This window comes from Pipistrellus hanaki (assembly GCF_964339955.1).
Source record: "Pipistrellus hanaki genome assembly, chromosome: 15".
In the NCBI taxonomy this organism is placed as follows: Eukaryota; Metazoa; Chordata; class Mammalia; order Chiroptera; family Vespertilionidae; genus Pipistrellus; species Pipistrellus hanaki.
The window spans coordinates 5,550,617-5,568,174 of NC_140517.1; the positions used below are offsets into that span (position 1 = coordinate 5,550,617).

Genomic DNA, 17,558 nt, shown 5'->3' on the forward strand with positions numbered 1-17,558 from the left:
CACAATTTGAGCTCTGGGCGGTGATAACAGTGATTTCGCAGTGACAATCAGGCCATCATAGGGGCGATAATGGCCACGCAACGTGGCTGAGCAACCAACTCATGAGATCGCCACGCGCCTCGTGAGAGGCTCAGAGTAACGGACAGCTCAGGAGAGCCAGGAAGTGGCCAGGACAGACGTCAGGACAAGAGCTCTTGTCCCCGCCCCCTCCCAGCCTGCCTGTCCGGGTGGGAAAGGGCCTGGGCCCCTGGGCTGGCTCCCTCCCTTCTCCCAGCCCCAGCGGGCACGGAGCCTGGCTCTGTTCGAACCGTGGGCACCATAGGCGTGAGCAAGAGAGCACAGATTCCACCACGTCCGATCCCCTCCCTGCAGCCAGGCTGTGTGCCCGCGTGGAAGGGCCTCTTCCAACCTGGCCCCGTCCTGGGAGGAGGCAGCCCTCTGCCGCTTGCTTCACAGAGGAGGAAACAGAGGCTCCGAGAGGCCCCCAGCTTGGGAGAGGGAGGTCTGAGCTGGGTGTGCCTGACTCCAAAGCCCGCGCTCGCCATCACTCCCCGGCGGCCGGCTCTTGTGAGGCCTCTGTGGCCGCGGGGCCCGGAGCGCGGCCCCCGGTGGGTTCAGCGGCTCCTGTCCAGTCCGGCTCCCTCTGCGAGTGGTCGCAGAATCCGTGAGAGGGGAGCACTGCCCAGTTCCCCACCTTTCACAACCCAACCGATGGCGAAGCAGGAAGGGTTACGAAGAGGCCACAGGAACTGCTGACGCTGCGGGGGGGGGGGGGGGGGGGGGTCAGAGGGCTCTGCTGAGCCGTGGGACCGGAGGACACACAGCCACAACGCTCCGGCCGGAGTGGACGAGGCTGGCCGAGGATGGCGCCGCCCAGGGCCCCGGGGGTCCTGCTCCTCCCGCTCCTCCTGCTCCTGGCCTCAGGTGAGGAACTGGCCCCTCACCCCTGCTGCCCAGCCCGGGACCCGTGCCAGGGCCGAGCATGGGCAGGGAGGGGGCTTGAGTCAGATGCCATCCTGGTGAGCTGTGGTCCTCCGGGCCTCAGATCAGTGTCCTGGGGGTGGAGGGAGCATGGAGAGTGCTCCCCACTGCGCCACCTGCACCGTGGCTCCTTGGCAGGCCTGGACCCGGACACTGGTGGGCCTGGGGCACGGGTGGGCCTGGGGCACGGGTGGGCCTGGGGCACGGGTGGGCCTGGGGCATGGGTGGGCCCTGGGACACAGGTGGGCCTGGGACATGGGTAGGCTGGGACACGGGTGGGCCTGGGTGGGCCTGAGACATGGGTGGGCCCTGGGACATGGGTGGGCCCTGGGGCACGGGTGGGCCCTGGGACATGGGAGGCCCTGGGACATGGGAGGCCCTGGGACATGGGTGGGCCTGGGACACAGGAGGGCCCTGGGACACAGGTGGGCTCTGGGACAAGGGTGGGCCTGGGACACAGGAGGGCTCTGGGACAAGGGTGGGCCTGGGACACAGGAGGGCCCTGGGACACAGGTGGGCTCTGGGACATGGGTGGGCCCTGGGACACGGGTGGGCTCTGGGACACGGATGGGCCTGGAACACAAGTGGGCTCTGGGATATAGGTGAACCTGGGACATGGGTGGGCCCTGGGACACGGGTGGGCCTGGGACACGGGTGGGCTCTGGAACAAGGGTGGCCCTGGGACATGGGTGGGCCTGGGACCCAGGTGGGCCCTGGGACATGGGTGGGCCTAGGACACGGGTGGGCCTGGAACACAGGTGGGCTCTGGGATATAGGTGGACCTGGGACATGGGTGGGCCCTGGAACATGGGTGGGCCTGGGGCACGGGTGGGTCTTAGGACATGGGTGGGCCTGGGACACAGGTGGGCCTGGGGCACGGGTGGGCCTGGACAAGCTCTCCTCCAGCTGGCCTCTGAGCTCTGGGAAGGGGCAGGGGAGCTGTAGAGCCTGAGGCAGGGCTCACACTGCCCTCCCACCACCTCCACCGGCCGCACTCCCTGTCCCCGCAGTGGCCCCCTCGTCTTCAGGCACCAGGCCGGGAACAGGACTCTCCCGCCGCCTCGCCGGCCCCGCACACAGTGGCCGCTCTCCCGGGGCGGTCTGCGAGCCCAGGCCCTGCCCTCCCGGTCTCTTTCCCCGGAGAGCTGTGTTCCAGCCCCCGCCCGCCCGGCCAGCTCTTACCCACCTTCCTGCTGCTCTGGAAGTCCATGGCGACCCCTCAGGCAGAGGGGGGAAAGCTGCTGCGGAAACTGTCTCTGGACAAGGGGAGGCTGCTGGGTGTCAGTGCTGGAGGGCGATAGGGAACGGTGGGGTCTGTGGCGAACTGGACAGGCCAATCCCACACGGGGGGGGCAGCTGCTGCTCACCTCCAGCCGGTCACTGCCTCCCGGAGACGAGAGCCCATGCAGCCAGACACCTGCCTTTGATGAGAAAGGAACACCTGCCATGAGTTAAGATCTCTCGCCAAGACCAGTATGGCTCAGTGGTAGAGCGTCGGTCTGCGGACTGAAAGGTCCCAGGTTCGATTCCGGTCAAGGGCATGTACCTTGGTTGCAGGCACATCCCCAGTAGGGGGTGTGCAAGAGGCAGCTGATCGGTGACTCTCTCTCATCGATGTTTCTAACTCTCTATCCCTCTCTCTTCCCCTCTGTAAAAAATCAATAAAATATATTTAAAAAAAAAAAAAAAAAAAAGATCTTTCATCTCCCCCAAAGCCCATCAGCCTCATTGGACTGATGAGAAGATGGAGCCTCAGAGAGTTTAAGTAACTTGCCTGAGGTCACACAGCTTGTACGTGCCACAAAGCTCCCTCTCCAGCCCCTGTCCCAGGGGAAAGGGAACTGAACTGGAAGTCGTGGGAGCTGGTTGCTAGTCCTGGAGCCACCTCCAGCTAGCTGAGGACCGTGCCCCGGTCACTATGCCACAGGGGCCCCAGTTTGCTGTATTCTCTACTCTCCTCAGGAGGTGGCCGTGAGGGTTGCCATGGAAATGGGTGAGAATGAGGCAAACCAAGACCAATACATGCATAGGGCCACGGTTGCAAGGGCTTTGGAAAGTCTGAAACAGCTGCAAAAAGCCAGGCAGACTTCCTGGAGGAGGTGCAAACGGGGACTATCACTAACTTATTAAACCTTTTATCTACAGAGCCACAGTTGTACAGACTTTCTCCAAAGCATCCCAATTGGGGGGCAGAGGGGGAGGGTATCTCCTTTCACCTTGGACCCGAGGCCCATGGAACGTGTGATCCAGCTCAAGTGCACATGATAAAAAGTGTGAATGGGCGGAGCTGGGGTTCCAGCCCACACCACAGACCCTGGAGCCCTTGCTGCCCCTTCACACTCTGCATCCCTCCCTCAGGCGAGAAAGATTTCACAAACAAGTCCGAGCACACAGCCAAGACTGAGCAGCCGAGGAACGTCTGCATGGGGCTCATCAATAAGGACCTTTACGAACCCTTCTATCTGACGGACACTGCAGAGTGCTTCAACAAGTGCGCGCAGTCCGGGAACTCCTGTCACCTGGGAAACCTGCAGAGGTAACGAGGCCCTCCGAGCTGGAGCAGGGATCTGAGGTTCCTGCAGGGGTGGGGAGGAGGGACAGGATGGAGCTATCAGCACCCACTGGGGATCGAGCCTGCAACCTGGGCATGTGCCCTTGACTGGAATCGAACCCTGGACCCTTCAGTCCGAAGACTGATGCTCTATCCACTGAGCCAAACCAGCCAGGGCCTATGTTTTAAATAGAAGAAGAATATAGTCAATTTGCATTTTAGAAAGATTGCAAGGACTTGCCAGAGCCAACAGTATCCTGTCACAGTGTTTCCTGGGGGCTGGGCCACTTCCCCTCCTTGCTGTCATCATATACTTCACCGAGACCTGATTCATCTCGACACTCAGCAAAGCATCGCTAGTCCACATAGTGCTGATTAGGTTTGATGAGCAGAAAGTGACACGTACTTAAGACGCCTTAGGAAGACATAAGTGAACTAGAGGATGGGAGATAAACCCCTGAGGAATTCAGGGGCCCATCATCGCATTGAATTGTCTGGGCATTCAGATGTCTGGACAATGTCAAGATGGCCCCTCCAACGTAAAAGGCGAGTCATTTAATGTCACACCACTTACCACGGAAAAACAGCAGCCAGCAGGCACAACGTGGAAAGACATGTATTCGGCAAACATAGAACTAAAGGAATCTAAGCAGCTATACTACCCGTGTTTCCCCCAAAATAAGACATCCTTCGAAAATAAGACCTAGCACATGGAAAGATAAGACATCCCCTGAAAATAAGACCTAGCACAACTTTGGGAGAAAAAAATTAATATAAGACACTGTCTTATTTTCGGGGAAACAGAGTAGTATCAGGCAGGGAAATGATGGTACTTAAGTGGGTGTCAGTGTTGTAATTAAAAAGTCAATGGTACCACGATGCTTTAGACTTTTTGAATATGTTACATTTCATGCCTAAAATAATTTTTAAAATATATTTTACTGATTTTTTTTTTTCAGAGAGGAAGGGAGAGAGAGAGCTAGAAACATCCATCAGCTGCCTCCCACCAGGGATGTGCCCACAACCAAGGTACATGCCCCTGATTGGAATTGAACCCTGGACTCCCCAGTCCGCAGGCTGATGCTCTATCCACTGAGCCACACCGGTTTTGGCCTGTTTCCATTTTTAAAAGGTAAACAAAAGCTAGTCTCCACGGACAGGGTTCAATCAATGGATTTGCGCAGCCTTGCCCCACTGCTTCTGGCGTGATGGTGTTCTAATCGCCCGCTACACTCAGGCACATTGGCACATATCTGTGTGGCTTACTCCTCATATTACACAATATTTTTTCGGTGGTTTCTTGGGGGGGTTTTCCCTAGGTAACTTGAGTGTTCAAAAATGATGTCAAAATAAGAGCCTCCTTTTGTGTTCCTGGCAAGCCGTCCAAGCTACTTCTTTCCAACAGCCTTGGATCTGGCTGTATCTGCCCTCCACCCTCACTCCTCCCCTCCCATTGCTACCTCAGGCCTAGCCTGAGCAACGGAGCTAGGTTTAAGAAAAACCACCACCTGGAGCGCATTGAAGTTTCAGTACCATGGAGAGCGCCACACACTGGCCTCACCTTGCTATTTGAGCGGAGGAGGCGCCCGGGGCGTTGGTAAAATAAATGCCAATTACCTTCTATGTGCCGTGAGGTTCAACAGCAGCTCAGTTCCCAGAAGTCAGTTTGCACACAGCCCCACCTGCAAAGACTGAATTCCCAGGATGCAGTGAGTACTCAGTACACGGGAGCAGGCGCTCACCCACACCACCAATTACCACCCCGCGGTTGACTATGCTCGGAGGAATTTCTCCAAAGGAGCGATGCACTGTCCAGCTCACCATCATCACACATCAGGGAAATGCAAATTAAAACCACAATGAGATGCCACTTTCTACCTACTCGGATGGCTGCAATTTAAAACAAAACGAAAAATACGTACTGAGAAGTACACGAGGAAGTCAGAGCATAACTCGTCGGCGGGAAATGTAAAATGGTGCGGCGGCTGTGGAAAACAGCCTGACAATTCCTTAAGCAGCTGAAAATGGTATGGTTCAGTGGATAGAGCGTCCCAGGTTTGATTCCGGTCAAGGGCATGTACCTTGGTTGCAGGCACATCCCCGGTAGGGGGTGTGCAGGAGGCAGCTGATCGATGTTTCTTTCTCATCGATGTTTCTAGCTCTCTATCCCTCTCCCTTCCTCTCTGTAAAAAATCAATAAAATATATATATATTTTTTTAAAAAGTGAAGCAAAGCATTACCACCAACTTCACTCCTAGGTCTGTACCCAAAAGGATGGAAAATACATCCTCAGACAAAAGCTTGTATGTGAATGTTCATAGCAGCCCTGTGCACAATAGCCCGAGCATGGAAATGACCCAGATGTCCATCAATGGACAAATGGATAAACAAAATGTGATAGATCCACACAATGGAATATCATTCACCCATTTAAAAAAAAGGAATGAAACACTTGTACATACTACAACATAGACGACCCTCGAAAACATTGTGCTAAGTAAAAGAAGCCAGGCACAAAGGGTCAGAGGTCACCTAATTCCATTTCTATGAAATATCCAGAATTGGCAAATGTATCGAGACAGAAACCAGATTAGTGTCTTCCAGGGGGCTAGGGGAGGAGGGAAAAGAGTGACTGCTTAATGGGAATGGGGTGATGAATTGTACACTTTAAAAAATATATTTTTATTGATTTCATAGAGGGGGGAGAGAGAGAGACAGAGAGAGAGATCAATGATGAGAGAGAATCATTGATCGGCTGCTTCCTGCATGCCCCACACCGGAAATTAAGCCCACAACCTGGGCATGTGCCCTGACTGGACATCAAACCATGACCTTCTGGTTCATAGGTGGACACTCAACCACTGTGCCATGCTGGCAGGGCAATAGTACACTTTAAAGTAGTTAAAATTTTGTGTTCTGTGGAAGTTTTCACAAGGAGACAAACACGTGACATGCTCCGAGAGACTGCTGTCTGGACTCCCTCGGATGAGCTTGGGCTGTTCCCTCCCCACCCCTCTCCTTGGTGCTCCCAGGTCTTCCCTTTGCTCTTCTGGGCCCCCCCTCCGCCCCAAGAGCCTGGTGATCCTGGCCCACGGTGTCTCTCCTCCTTTCGCCCAGGCTGGGGGCCAGGTGAGCGGGCGGCTCAGCTGGCAAGGCCCCACACGGCCCCTGCCCCCGGCCCCTTGCAGATACTGGCTGGACTATGAGACCTACCTGGTGGAGGGGCGTCTGAGGGAGACGGTGGACCTGCCTTTTCTGAAGGCCATTGTCAAGAATGTCAGCACCAGCATCGCGGGAGACCTGCACTTCTCTCTGAGCCCCTCCCAGGTGACGCGGCCCTGCCCCTGCTGGCCGGCTCTGGCCGGTTTCCCCGGCCGTGGCTTTCAGAATTCTGCAAGGGTCACGGCCCAGCCCCCCTGTGTCCCTGTAGGCTCCTCCGCCTTGCTCACGGCTGCTGCTGAGCTAAGTGGATGAGTGGAACCCGGGAACAGAGTGTCCAGATTTTTCTAGGATGAGACCTCGTTACCCCCATTCTCCATATTGGGAAAACTGAGGCCCTGTGAGTGCCATGACGTGTCCAGGGGCTCACAGCCTGGACAGAGAGAGCTTGGGCCGTGCCCCCAGATGTTCTGTCTCTCTACCTGGCGTACCTCGGTTTCCCTTTCCCACGGGGGGGGGGGGGGGGCGGGGCCTGGGTTGGGGGCTGGATCAAGAAGGAGCCGCCGGGTCTGTGGTTTCAGATCCCGGGGCTGGTGACGGAGGACGAGCACAGGTTCCCCGACAGAGTGCGGCTGCCCCGGAGCCTGCTCACCTCCCTGCAGGGCAGCCGGCCGCTGGTCCCCTTGGCCGTCTCTGTGCTGGACGTCGGCCCCGGGAACCTCTTCAAGGTGAGGAGCCGGACGGGGGGCAGGATGGAGGGCAGGGCGGCTCGGAGGCTCCCAGGCAGTGCTTGTCCTCCGTGGGGTCTCCCTCGGGATGCCCGATGGCGATGGAGAAGGCGATGGGCCGCTGCAGCTCACGGCCCTCCCAGGCCCATCTCTGGGGTCTGTGGACTTCAGACGCACACCAGTCCTCACACTCAGATATTCAAATCCCACATACCGGTGACCTTGGACTGCGTGTGTGACCCACGTGTGCCCATGTCCCTGTGGGTCCCTGTGCATGCATGTCTTTCCTCTTCCCGGTACACACACAGTCCACATGAGCGAGTGTACCCGTACCCATGCAGGTGTGTCCCATGCATGTCCCAGAGGCATGTATCTGCTGCTGTGTAGACATGTGCATGCCCAAGTGCTGGTGTGCCCAGGCCTTCAGTGGTGGGGTACTTAGCCCCCAGGCACCCCCAATCCCCCCACTTCTGGGCTGATGTTTCTCCTGGCCCTGGGTTCCCTCCAGTGAAGAGGCAGAGGATGAAGAGGATGGGAGGCCAGGGATGGAGAGGGTGGGCGCCTGGCTTGGTGACCAGGAGGCCATAGGGAGCAGCCGGGAGGTTGTCACCCATGACCCCTTGGTCCTCTGGCCCCTGGTCTCAGACTTTGCCCTCCAGGCAAGGACTACGGGTCCTGGAGGTTCCCTTCCTGAGCGGAGACAGCCCTCCTGCAGCCTGGCCCCCCATCTGCAGCCTGGCCCCCCATCTCCCTCCAGGGCCCGCAGCTCAGCCTGGAGGATGGGGGCAGCGTGCTGAACAACCGCCTGGTGGGCCTGAGCTTGGGCCGGATGCGTGTCACGGCACTGCAGGAGCCCGTGGAGATCACCTTCTCGCACCCGCGCCAGCCTCCAGTGAGCCCTCACCGGGCCGGCAGGGACGCAGGGGCAGACAGGCGGGTGGGCACACCTGGGCACACGGACAGACACGCACAAGGCGCCGCACTGCCCACCCTCCACCTGCACCAGGAGAAGCCGTTAGGACCGCACACACAGCTATGCCCAGGGATGCGTGTCGACTCTGTGCGCAGATGCCCACACCTCTCTGGAACCCTCCCAGTCACGTGCTCACAGAGTGCACACAGGACCTGGCACACCCACATGCATGCCCAAGGCGTTACACACCCACCCACAGACAGGCGACCCTCCCGCCGCAGCCCGTCACCATAGCCAGCCCTCCTGTGCCGATCCAGGGGCTACCCATGGTGTGGCCCGCGTTCCTATGTGGCCGCCATGTTCCTGGGTGAGCCTTGCACACACATGCTAAGAGGAGGGAGGTGCGGCCCTCCCCTCTCCCAGCCTCCCCTGCCTCTCTCCTGACTCCCATTCTCTGGTTGCAGAACATGACCCTCACCTGTGTGTTCTGGGATGTGACTAAAGGTAGGGCCTGGAGGGCCTCCTCTGGGTAAGACAGGTGGGGAGAGGATCCCTGTGGGCCCCTGTACATGCACAAACATGCGTGTCTTTCCTATTCCCGGAGCACACACAGTGCACGTGAGCGCGTGTACCCGTACCATGCGGGTGTGTCCCATGCGTGTCCCAGAGGCATGCATCTGCTCCCATGTCTCTTGGTTCCCCTCCCCTCCTCTCTGGCCCCCTCTCTTCCTTCTCTCCTCCCTCCCCTCCCCATGACCCTCTCGCCTCCTCTCCAGGGCCAACAGGGGACTGGTCTTCCGAGGGCTGCTCCACGGAGCATGGAGCCCAGGCGACTGTCTGCCGCTGCGACCACCTGACCTTCTTCGCCCTGCTGCTGGTAACTGCCCCCCACCCACAGCCCCCCCAACCCCGCTGCCCCCAGCACTTCTGGAGGGGCCCAGCCTCCTGTCCTGGGAGGGGGCTTCCTGGCAGGGGCCGCGGCTTTGGGGGTGGGTGGGCCTGGCCGCCGGCTGATGGGGACCTGGTTGGGATGCTGCCCACAGAGGCCGGTCCTGAACAAGGCCGCCGTGCAGGCCCTCACACGGATCTCCCAGGTGGGCTGTGGCGCCTCCATGGTTTTCCTGGCCTTCACCATTGTCTTCTACGTGGCCTTGAGGTGGGTGACCCATCCCCATTCCCCCCACTCCTCCCCCACGTTCTCAAAGGCAGCACACGTGCAGGGCCAAAGGCACCTGGTTGTTCAAAATGATATCGCTATCGTCCCCAGACCTCAGTGTTCTCATCCATAAAATGGGGTTGGAGGTTGCAGTGTGTTGGGGTCATTTCGGTTAATACACGTGGCAGAAACTCAGTGCACGTGGGTGTAATCGTCTAAGTGTTTCCCAAAGTGTGGTACGCGCACCCCCAGGGGTACGGGAAGGGTTTGGTGGGGATATGCACTGCACCGTGCTTAGCTGCGCCTCATTCTACGTTCTCATGAGTGCGAGGGGTTCTCAGTGTTACGGAAATTATAGAAGGGGTACACCTAGGTCAGAAGTTTGGGAAACACTGGTCTAAGGGATGTGTGGTCCATGTAATTGAAAGGCCCGGTGAGCTCACAACAGGTGGGACTGGATCCTGGACCAGGTGCCCAGGAGCTGGTCTCCCTCTGCTTCTCATTCTTCACTCTCTTCTTTGTCCATCGGCAGCTTCTCCGTCCCCAGGGGCTCCGGGGAGCCCAGGCTTGCATCACGGCCTCTCAGCTGCCTAGACCTGTGGTCGGCAAACCGCGGCTCTCGAGCCACATGCGGCTCTTTGGCCTCTTGAGTGTGGCTCTTCCACAAGATACCACGTGTGGGCGCAGTGCGATTGAAACTTCGTGGCCCACCCATGCACAGAAGTCGGCTTTCGGCCTGGGCGAGTCTATTTCGGAGAAGTGGCGTTAGAACATTCAAGGGGCCAAAGAGCCGCATGTGGCTCGCCAGCCGAGGTTTGCCGGCCCCTGGCCTAGACAGTTAACGTCGTACGCTGAGCCCCAGAACTGAAGTCTTTCAAACATTTTTAAACAATGGTAGCCCGACCGGGTGTGGCTCAGTGGTTGAGTGTGGGGGCTCCATTCCGGGTCAGGGCACAAGCCCGAGTTGCGGGCTCGATCCCCCAGTGGGGGGCGTGCAGGAGGCAGCCGATCCATGGTTCTCTCTCCTCACTGATGCTTCTCTCTCTCTCTCTCTCTCTCTCTCTCTCTCTCCCTCTCCCTTCCGCTCTGATATAAACACAAATATATTTAAAACTAACTAAATAAATACAGACTAACAGAAAGTGGTGAAGACAGCGCACTGAGTCCCATGCTTTTTTTTTTTTTTAATCCAGCTTCCCCCAAAGATGGCATTTTCTAGTACCCTCGATTCCCAAGCCAGGCCCGGAAAGCAGAGCACATCCAGGGACCGGCGGGTTATGCCGAAGCATCGGGCTGAGGGAGGAGCCCGGCGGGATCCGGGTGGCCAGGAGAGAGGGGGCTTCTGGACCGGACCCGAGGGCCCTCGCTCTGGCCGGGGCAGGGGTGGAGCTGAGGAGGGGGTGGGGAGAGGAAGAGGCCCGTGACGGTGCGGCCCTGGCAGCCTCTCGCCGGCCCTTCGCCCCCAGGCTCTCCAGGAAGAGGTTCAAGTCCGAGGACGCCCCCAAGATCCACGTGGCCCTGAGCGTCAGCTTGTTTCTCCTGAACCTCGCCTTCTTCGTCGACGTGGGGCAGGGCCCCAGGGGTTCCCAGGCCGCCTGCGCGGTCCGGGGCGCCGTCTTCCACTACTTCCTGCTCTGCGTCTTCACCTGGATGGTCCTGGAGTCCTTCCACCTCTACCTGCTCGTCGTCAGGGTCTTCAACACCTACTTCGGGCACTACTTCCTGAAGCTGAGCCTCGTGGGCTGGGGTAGGCGCTGCCGGCCGGCCGGAGGGGCTGGCTCGGGGCGGGAGGGGGTGGTGTCTGAGTCCCAGCCATGTGGTGCCCTCTCCCCCGCCCAGGCCTGCCGGTCCTGATGGTCATCGGCACCGGCAGTGCCAACAGCTATGGCCTCTACACCATCCGGGACGAGGAGAACAGGACCACGCTGGAGCTGTGAGTGGTGGCGGTGGGAGCAGGAGGGATGCCAGGTTCCCGGGCTGCACACATGGAGGCCACGGGGAAGTGGAGAGAAGAGTGGACCCTGGGAGGAGAGACCCAGGGAGTCCAGGCGAAGGATCCTCCTATCCGCAGGGGTAAACTGAGGCCCGGAGAGAGGATAGGCAATGAGCGAGGAGGAGGAGGAGGAGGAGGAGGAGGAGAGAGAACGGAGCAGAAGGCAAACGTAACATGTCTTTGGGGCCCAATTGATCCTTTTTTTTTTTTTTTTTAATATATTTTATTGATTTTGTACAGAGAGGAAGGGAGAGAAATAGAGAGTTTTTGAAACATCGATGAGAGAGAGTCATCGATCAGCTGCCTCTTGCACACCCCCTACTGTGCCCACAACCAAGGTACATGCTCTTGACCGGAATCGAACCCGGGACCTTTCAGTCCCCAAGCCGATGCTCTATCCACTGAGCCAAACCGGTTTCAGCCCAATTGATCCTTTTGCACCCACTGGTCCAAAGAGACAGCAGAACCCTAGCTGGTTTAGCTCAATGGGTAGAACACCGGCCTGTGAACTCAAGGGACCCAGGTTGGATTCCAGCCAAGGGCACATGCCCGGGTTTCGGGCTCCATCCCCAGTGGGAGGCGTGCAGGAGGCAGCTGATCAACAATTCTCTCTCATCACTGATGCTTCTATCTCTCCTCTCTCTCTCTCTCTCTCCCTTTCCCTTCCTCTCTGAAATCAACAAACATATATTTTAAAATGAAAATGAAATAAAAAATAGAGACGCCAGACCAGAGCCTCCCAGAGAGCCCTTCCCCAGGAGAGCGGGGTTGCTGGGTGGAGCTGGAAGGGCGTCTTTTTGGTCGCCGAAGGTCAGCCCGGGAGACTGCCCGGGGCTCGCTGGTCAGTGGCCGTCCCCCTCCGCCAGGTGCTGGTTCCGGAAGAACGCCGCCCTCTACGCCACCGTCCACGGCTACTTCCTGGCCACCTTCCTCTTCAGCGCCGTGGTGCTGGGGCTGCTGGCCTGGAAGATCTTCACGCTGGCCAGTGCCACGGCCGGCAAGGAGCAGCGGCAGCACTGGAAGGGCGTCCTCACCCTGCTGGGCCTCTCCGGCCTGGTGGGCGCCACCTGGGGGCTGGCCGTCCTCACGCCGCTGGGCCTGGCCACCATCTACGTCTTCGCGCTGTTCAACTCCTTCCAAGGTGAGGCCCTGGGCCCGGGGGCGGGAGGTGGGGATGGGAGGCGGGGAGAGAGTGGATCGCAAGACACAGGATTTGACAAAGGGGCTATTTGTCCTGTGGGCAGCCGCCGCCAGACCGCCCGCTCCCTGGCCCCACCCCACCCCCCTCACCCCGGGCTCAGCCTCGCCCTCTCCTCCGCAGGTGTCTTCATCTTCTGCTGGTTTATCGTCCTCTACTTCCCCAGCCAGAGCGCCGTGGCCTCCTCCTCCGGCACCGCCCGGGCTGAGCAGACACACACGGCGTCGTCGCAATGACAGGACTCGGCTCTGACTCGCTGTGGGCACCTGGACAGCTCCCTGCCTCCCCTGGGGCCTCCGTCTCTGAGTCTGTAGCATGAACCCGGGGAGGGAGGGGGAGGGACCCGGGCAAACCACATGATCTCAGCAGTCCCACCCAGGTCCTCTCTGCTCTCAGAATCCCCCAATCCAGGACTGCAGGGGCCCAAGGATCCTATAACCCTGAGCCTCCTACCAGTACGGAGCAGCACCCTCACCCCTGCCGCTCTGCACGCCCCCACCCCACCCCACCCCACCCCCGCCTTCGTAGCAAAGCAGCCTGTCTCTGCCATTGCCCACCTTCTGGCCCCAGTGAGGGGGGAGTCTGCTGCTGGCACAGCCCCTCCGAGGAGCCCAGCCTCCCTTTCCCGCTGCTGTCACTGCCTCTGCACCCGCTGGCTTCCCTGCCAGTGGCGAGGGGTGAGGGGGGCATTTAGGAGGAGTCCGCCCCTCAGGCACCAGGTAGTTGTGAACTGGAGGTTTGTTTGGGGGGGTCAGTCCCCCAGCCCCTCCTGGTCTCAGCCAGTCCCACCATGGCCTATTATCACAGAAGAACCCCCATCATGTGGGGGGCCTGCCAGCCCTTCAGGTGCCAGGACTCTGGCATTCAGTGAACACCACTCAGTGGGAGAGACCCCCAGCAAGGCCGCTGGTCGCATTCTGACTGCCATGTGGGTAGCTTGACCTCTGATCTGCTGTCACGGTGGGGGTCACGGTGGGGGTCATAGTGGGGGTCACGGTGGGGGTCACGGTGGGGGTCACGGTGGGCTGGAGGTGCAGGGTAGGGGAGGGGGCTGGGCTTAGCAGAGAGAGCGAGCACATCCCCCTAGCCTTCTCTCTCCTCCCCCGCCCCCCCCCCCCCCCCCCCCCGAATCTGAGCACCTACAGCTACAGAGGGGAGGGAGGAGGGAGCGGGCCTTGCCGGCCTCACTAGCCCTGCCAGCCCAGCCCCGGTGTGTCTGGGGCCCTGAGCAGACATCCGCCGGCCCCATAGGTGGAAGTGTGAGCTTGGCAGCAGCCGGACAGAGCCCTGAGCCAGGGGGCTGTCCCAGGCCAGACCCCGCTTCCAGCACCAGGACCTCTGGGCCGCTAGCAACCACACGCGTTTCCTGCACAGGAAACACCAGGAGCAGAGTGTAGAGATGGAGGAAGAGATACAGAGAGAGCGCTGCAGAGAGAGCATTCACAGATGAGCTGATGCGAAGGCAGAGGGCAGAGAGGGACAGATGGAGAGACACAGCAGCCCTCCTCCCCACATCCCGCTTCCCCAGCCTGCGGGCAGGAGGGCGGGGCCCTGGGATGGTCCCTCTCCCCGAGCCCCATCCCCCCATCACGTTCCCGCTCCAGCCTTGACTTACTAACAGCGGGGATCGCACCCCTCCCACCTGCACCCTACCCAGGGGGCTTTGCAGCAGGTGGGGCACCTTCTAATGAAGAGAAGGTAGTCCCCTGAGACTCTCCCCAAGGCCTCACGCGGCTGCCGGCCTGCCGCCTCCCAGATGCCGAGTTGGGACCAGCCACAGATGATACACAGGAAGGGGGGGGGGGGAAACCCTGTTTTAAGCAAGTCCCCGTGTTTCTGGAAGGGAAATCCTGAGGTGTGGCCATCGCGGCAGCTGAGCCGCAGGCTTCGGTTTGGTGCACACCCTCGGTGGGTCTGGGGGTTGTCTTCACAGACCTGTTTCTCATGCCAAGGATCTCTGCGCCCTACCCCCATCCTCTCGGAGCTGCCAGCCTGTGCTCAGGAAGAGCAGAGGGACGCCAGGGCCCGGGGGGCCTGGGTTCAAATCCCGCCTCTGCTTCTAAGGGGCCCTGTGACCCTGCACCTGTCACCACGCCTCTCTGAGCCTGTTTCCCGCTCTGTGCAACGGAGATCCGGCCCTCGCCTCGTCCTGAGAGCACTCGGCGCGGTGACAGAAGCCAAGGGCCCCGCACGATCCGGGGGGAGGGAGCTGGCTCCCCAGGACCCCCTTCCTTGGCTCAAAGAGAAACCTGGTGGAGCCCTGGTGTAGAGCGTGAGCCTGGGTGTGAACTAGGAGGTCTGGGGCCCGGGGGTGAAGGCTAAGGCTCCCTTCAGATCCCGTCTCAGCTCTGCCGAGTGCTCAGCCCTGTGTGGGGACGGGGCATGGCGGCCCCGAGAGGCCCAGCACCGACACCAGCCGCTCTGCGACCCGGGCTGGCACTACGGTGGTGGGGCCTCCTGGGTCACTGGCCCTCCTCCGGGGCACTGCCTGGGCTCAGGAGTGACACCTCTCCCTGACCCCCTGAGCCCTGGGCTGTGGTTCTCCCAGGCACCCCCGTGGGAGCCCCAGCCCCAGAGGAGCAGACAGAGGAGGGCAGAGGGGCCAGGGTCCCTAGCTGCCTGGGGTCACTGCAGGCGCCGAGCAGAGCGTGTGGGAAGGCCAGGTGGGGCAATGGTAAACATGCACCCTGAGGCCCAGCGTGAATGAATGATCGGGGTTCCCTGTCCATGAACCATCATGATAGCAAGCAGGCGGAGGGCAGCACCGTGGTTAAAAGCACCGACTCTGGGGTCATCCTGCCTGGTCCAAACTCTGCCTCTGCAACCTGCCCAGGACCAGCTCCTCACCCACTGGCCCCGGGAGACAGGGGTGGCAGTCGCTGCCCCACAGGGTTGATGAAGGATTAAATGAGACGCTGGCTGAGAGGGCTGCCTGGTGCCTGGCCCACCTGGTCCCGCAGGAATGTGACTGGGCCTGAGCTTGGCCTTGGCCTACAGAGGTCATCGGTGCAGAGGTCATTGGTGGGCTGCAGAAGGTCATCGGTGCAGAGGTCATTGGTGGGCTGCAGTAGCCCCCCCCCCACCACCACCATAGCTCCCTGATTTTCCCAGTTCTACCCCAATTTATTTACTCCTAGTATTTTTTATTACAATATAATAAATATACAGGAAATTACAAGACCTACTTCTTCTGTGCTCTCTGATAGATAATATCAAAAGGCAAAAATTACTCACAAATTAACCTATGAATACAATGCAACTTTAATAAAGATTCCAAATAATTCTTCAAGACTTTTAAAAGGTTATTCTAAAATTTATATGGAGGCATTTAGGCCTCACATAGCTAAGTCAACGTTAATGAAAGAGGGCTTAGAAAGAAGACTTGAACTACAGATTTTTTTTTAATGCCCTTGACCAGAATCGAACCCGGGACCCTTCAGTCCATGGGCCAACACTCTATCCACTGAATCAAACTGGCCAGGGCTTGAACTGCAGATTCTTTAAGAAATGATTGCAAGACCATAATGAGAAATCCAATATGGGGTCTGTGCAGGGATAGGCAGAGGGCTCAGTGGGCTGTGGCAGACTCATGTACACCGAGGAGACAAAATACACGAGTTAAGTGGCATCACCAAGAAGGATGAACGACCCGATGATGGTTCTGGGAAATTGGCTCATTATACGGAGAAAAATAAAACAGAATCTCTATCTAACCCCTCAGAATTTGGACCAGGCTGGCTGACCCCAGGGGCTGGGCTCCAGGCAGATTCAAGGTCTAAATGGGATGCCAAAATTAAAACGTGAATGTGGGAAAATATTTTGCAACGAAGAACTTTTCAAGCAAAAAAAAAAAAAAAAAAAATCATAAGCATAAAACATCAGACTCAAACCCGGCAAATGTAATCACATCAAAATGAAGGTTTTCTGTTTAATGAAGGACACCCAGGGAAATATTAGAAGACACGTGACAGGATACAGGAAGATAGTCACAGCATCGAAAACCAGAGAGTAACACCTGGAAGTCCTGCCAATCAAAACAAGGGCATCCCCAGGAACGAGAAATGGGCTGATGTTTTGAGAGACAATTCAAGAGAAGGAAACACCTAAAACTGACACGTTAGTACATGGAGACACGTGTAAAAGCATAGAGAGACACGTTGAATAGGGATACCGGAAACTGGCAAACATTAGGAAGCCAGGTAATACCCACTGCTGGCAGGCGGGCGGGTTCTCGGCTCCCTCGTGCATGGCAAAAACTGGGGAGAGGGTAGGTTTCACTTTCTGGAGAGAAACGGGGTGCTGCTGGTGACCTGCCACCCAAAAGGAACACCCTCCCAGGTCTAAAAGCGACAGCCACGGCCTGTGTGGCACTGTCTGTCGTGGAAGGGAGTTGGTGGCAGAGCGAGGTGTCCATTTCTGCGAGAGCAGAGAGGTTATGCGCGGGGATCCGTGCTCTGGACACACGGCAACATGGATGCGTCTTGAACCGAGTGAAAGTAAAAGAAGCAGGAGGAGGTCTGAACGCAATATCATTTACACAAATTAAAAACAGCAGCATGCCAAACAATGCTCATTGTTTTGGGGGGGACACCCATCAGAAAGGTTGCCTATGAAGGGCAGGGAATGGGAGTGGGTGTAGGGACAAAGGGAATTAAATAAATATACAGAAGAAATGAGGTGGTGCATGGGGCAAAGGAGAAAGAGGCCTGTCCATGCTCCAGTCCACCAGCCCAGTGGTCTGCAAACTGCGGCTCAAGAGCCACATGCGGCTCTTTGGCCCCTTGAGTGTGGTTCTTCCACAAAATACCACAGCCTGGGCGAGTCTATGTTAAAGAAGTGGCGTTAGAAGAAGTTTAAATTTAAAAAACGTGGCTCTCC

The 17,558-nt window shown here is 58.4% G+C and overlaps 1 protein-coding gene across 3 annotated transcripts; it reads left to right on the top strand.

Annotated features, from left to right (window-relative positions):
- The first annotated feature begins 789 nt into the window (after positions 1-789).
- On the top strand, positions 790-13,628 carry ADGRG3 (adhesion G protein-coupled receptor G3). Of its 3 annotated transcripts, none has more exons than XM_084861244.1 (12): positions 790-924; positions 3,340-3,517; positions 6,722-6,860; positions 7,274-7,420; positions 8,178-8,312; positions 8,798-8,837; positions 9,110-9,210; positions 9,377-9,489; positions 10,683-11,236; positions 11,329-11,422; positions 12,349-12,623; positions 12,804-13,628. In XM_084861244.1, the coding sequence occupies exons 1-12, from the start codon at positions 864-866 to the stop codon at positions 12,914-12,916; spliced, it is 1,950 nt and encodes a 649-aa protein (XP_084717370.1). In that variant the 5' UTR covers positions 790-863; the 3' UTR covers positions 12,917-13,628. The 3 variants fall into 3 exon arrangements, with proteins under 3 accessions (XP_084717370.1, XP_084717371.1, XP_084717372.1); XM_084861245.1 differs by having other exon boundaries at positions 12,847-13,628; XM_084861246.1 differs by having other exon boundaries at positions 10,956-11,236.
- The last annotated feature ends 3,930 nt before the right edge of the window (positions 13,629-17,558 follow it).

Excerpts from the sequence above, each read along its gene's own strand:
- ADGRG3 (XM_084861244.1), top strand. The coding sequence starts at position 864 with ATGGCGCCGCCCAGGGCCCCGGGGGTCCTGCTCCTCCCGCTCCTCCTG. Across the intron at positions 6,861-7,273 it reads TCTCTCTGAGCCCCTCCCAG|ATCCCGGGGCTGGTGACGGA; the intron begins GTGACGCGGCCC and ends CTGTGGTTTCAG. Across the intron at positions 9,490-10,682 it reads GTCTTCTACGTGGCCTTGAG|CTTCCCCCAAAGATGGCATT; the intron begins GTGGGTGACCCA and ends TTTTTAATCCAG.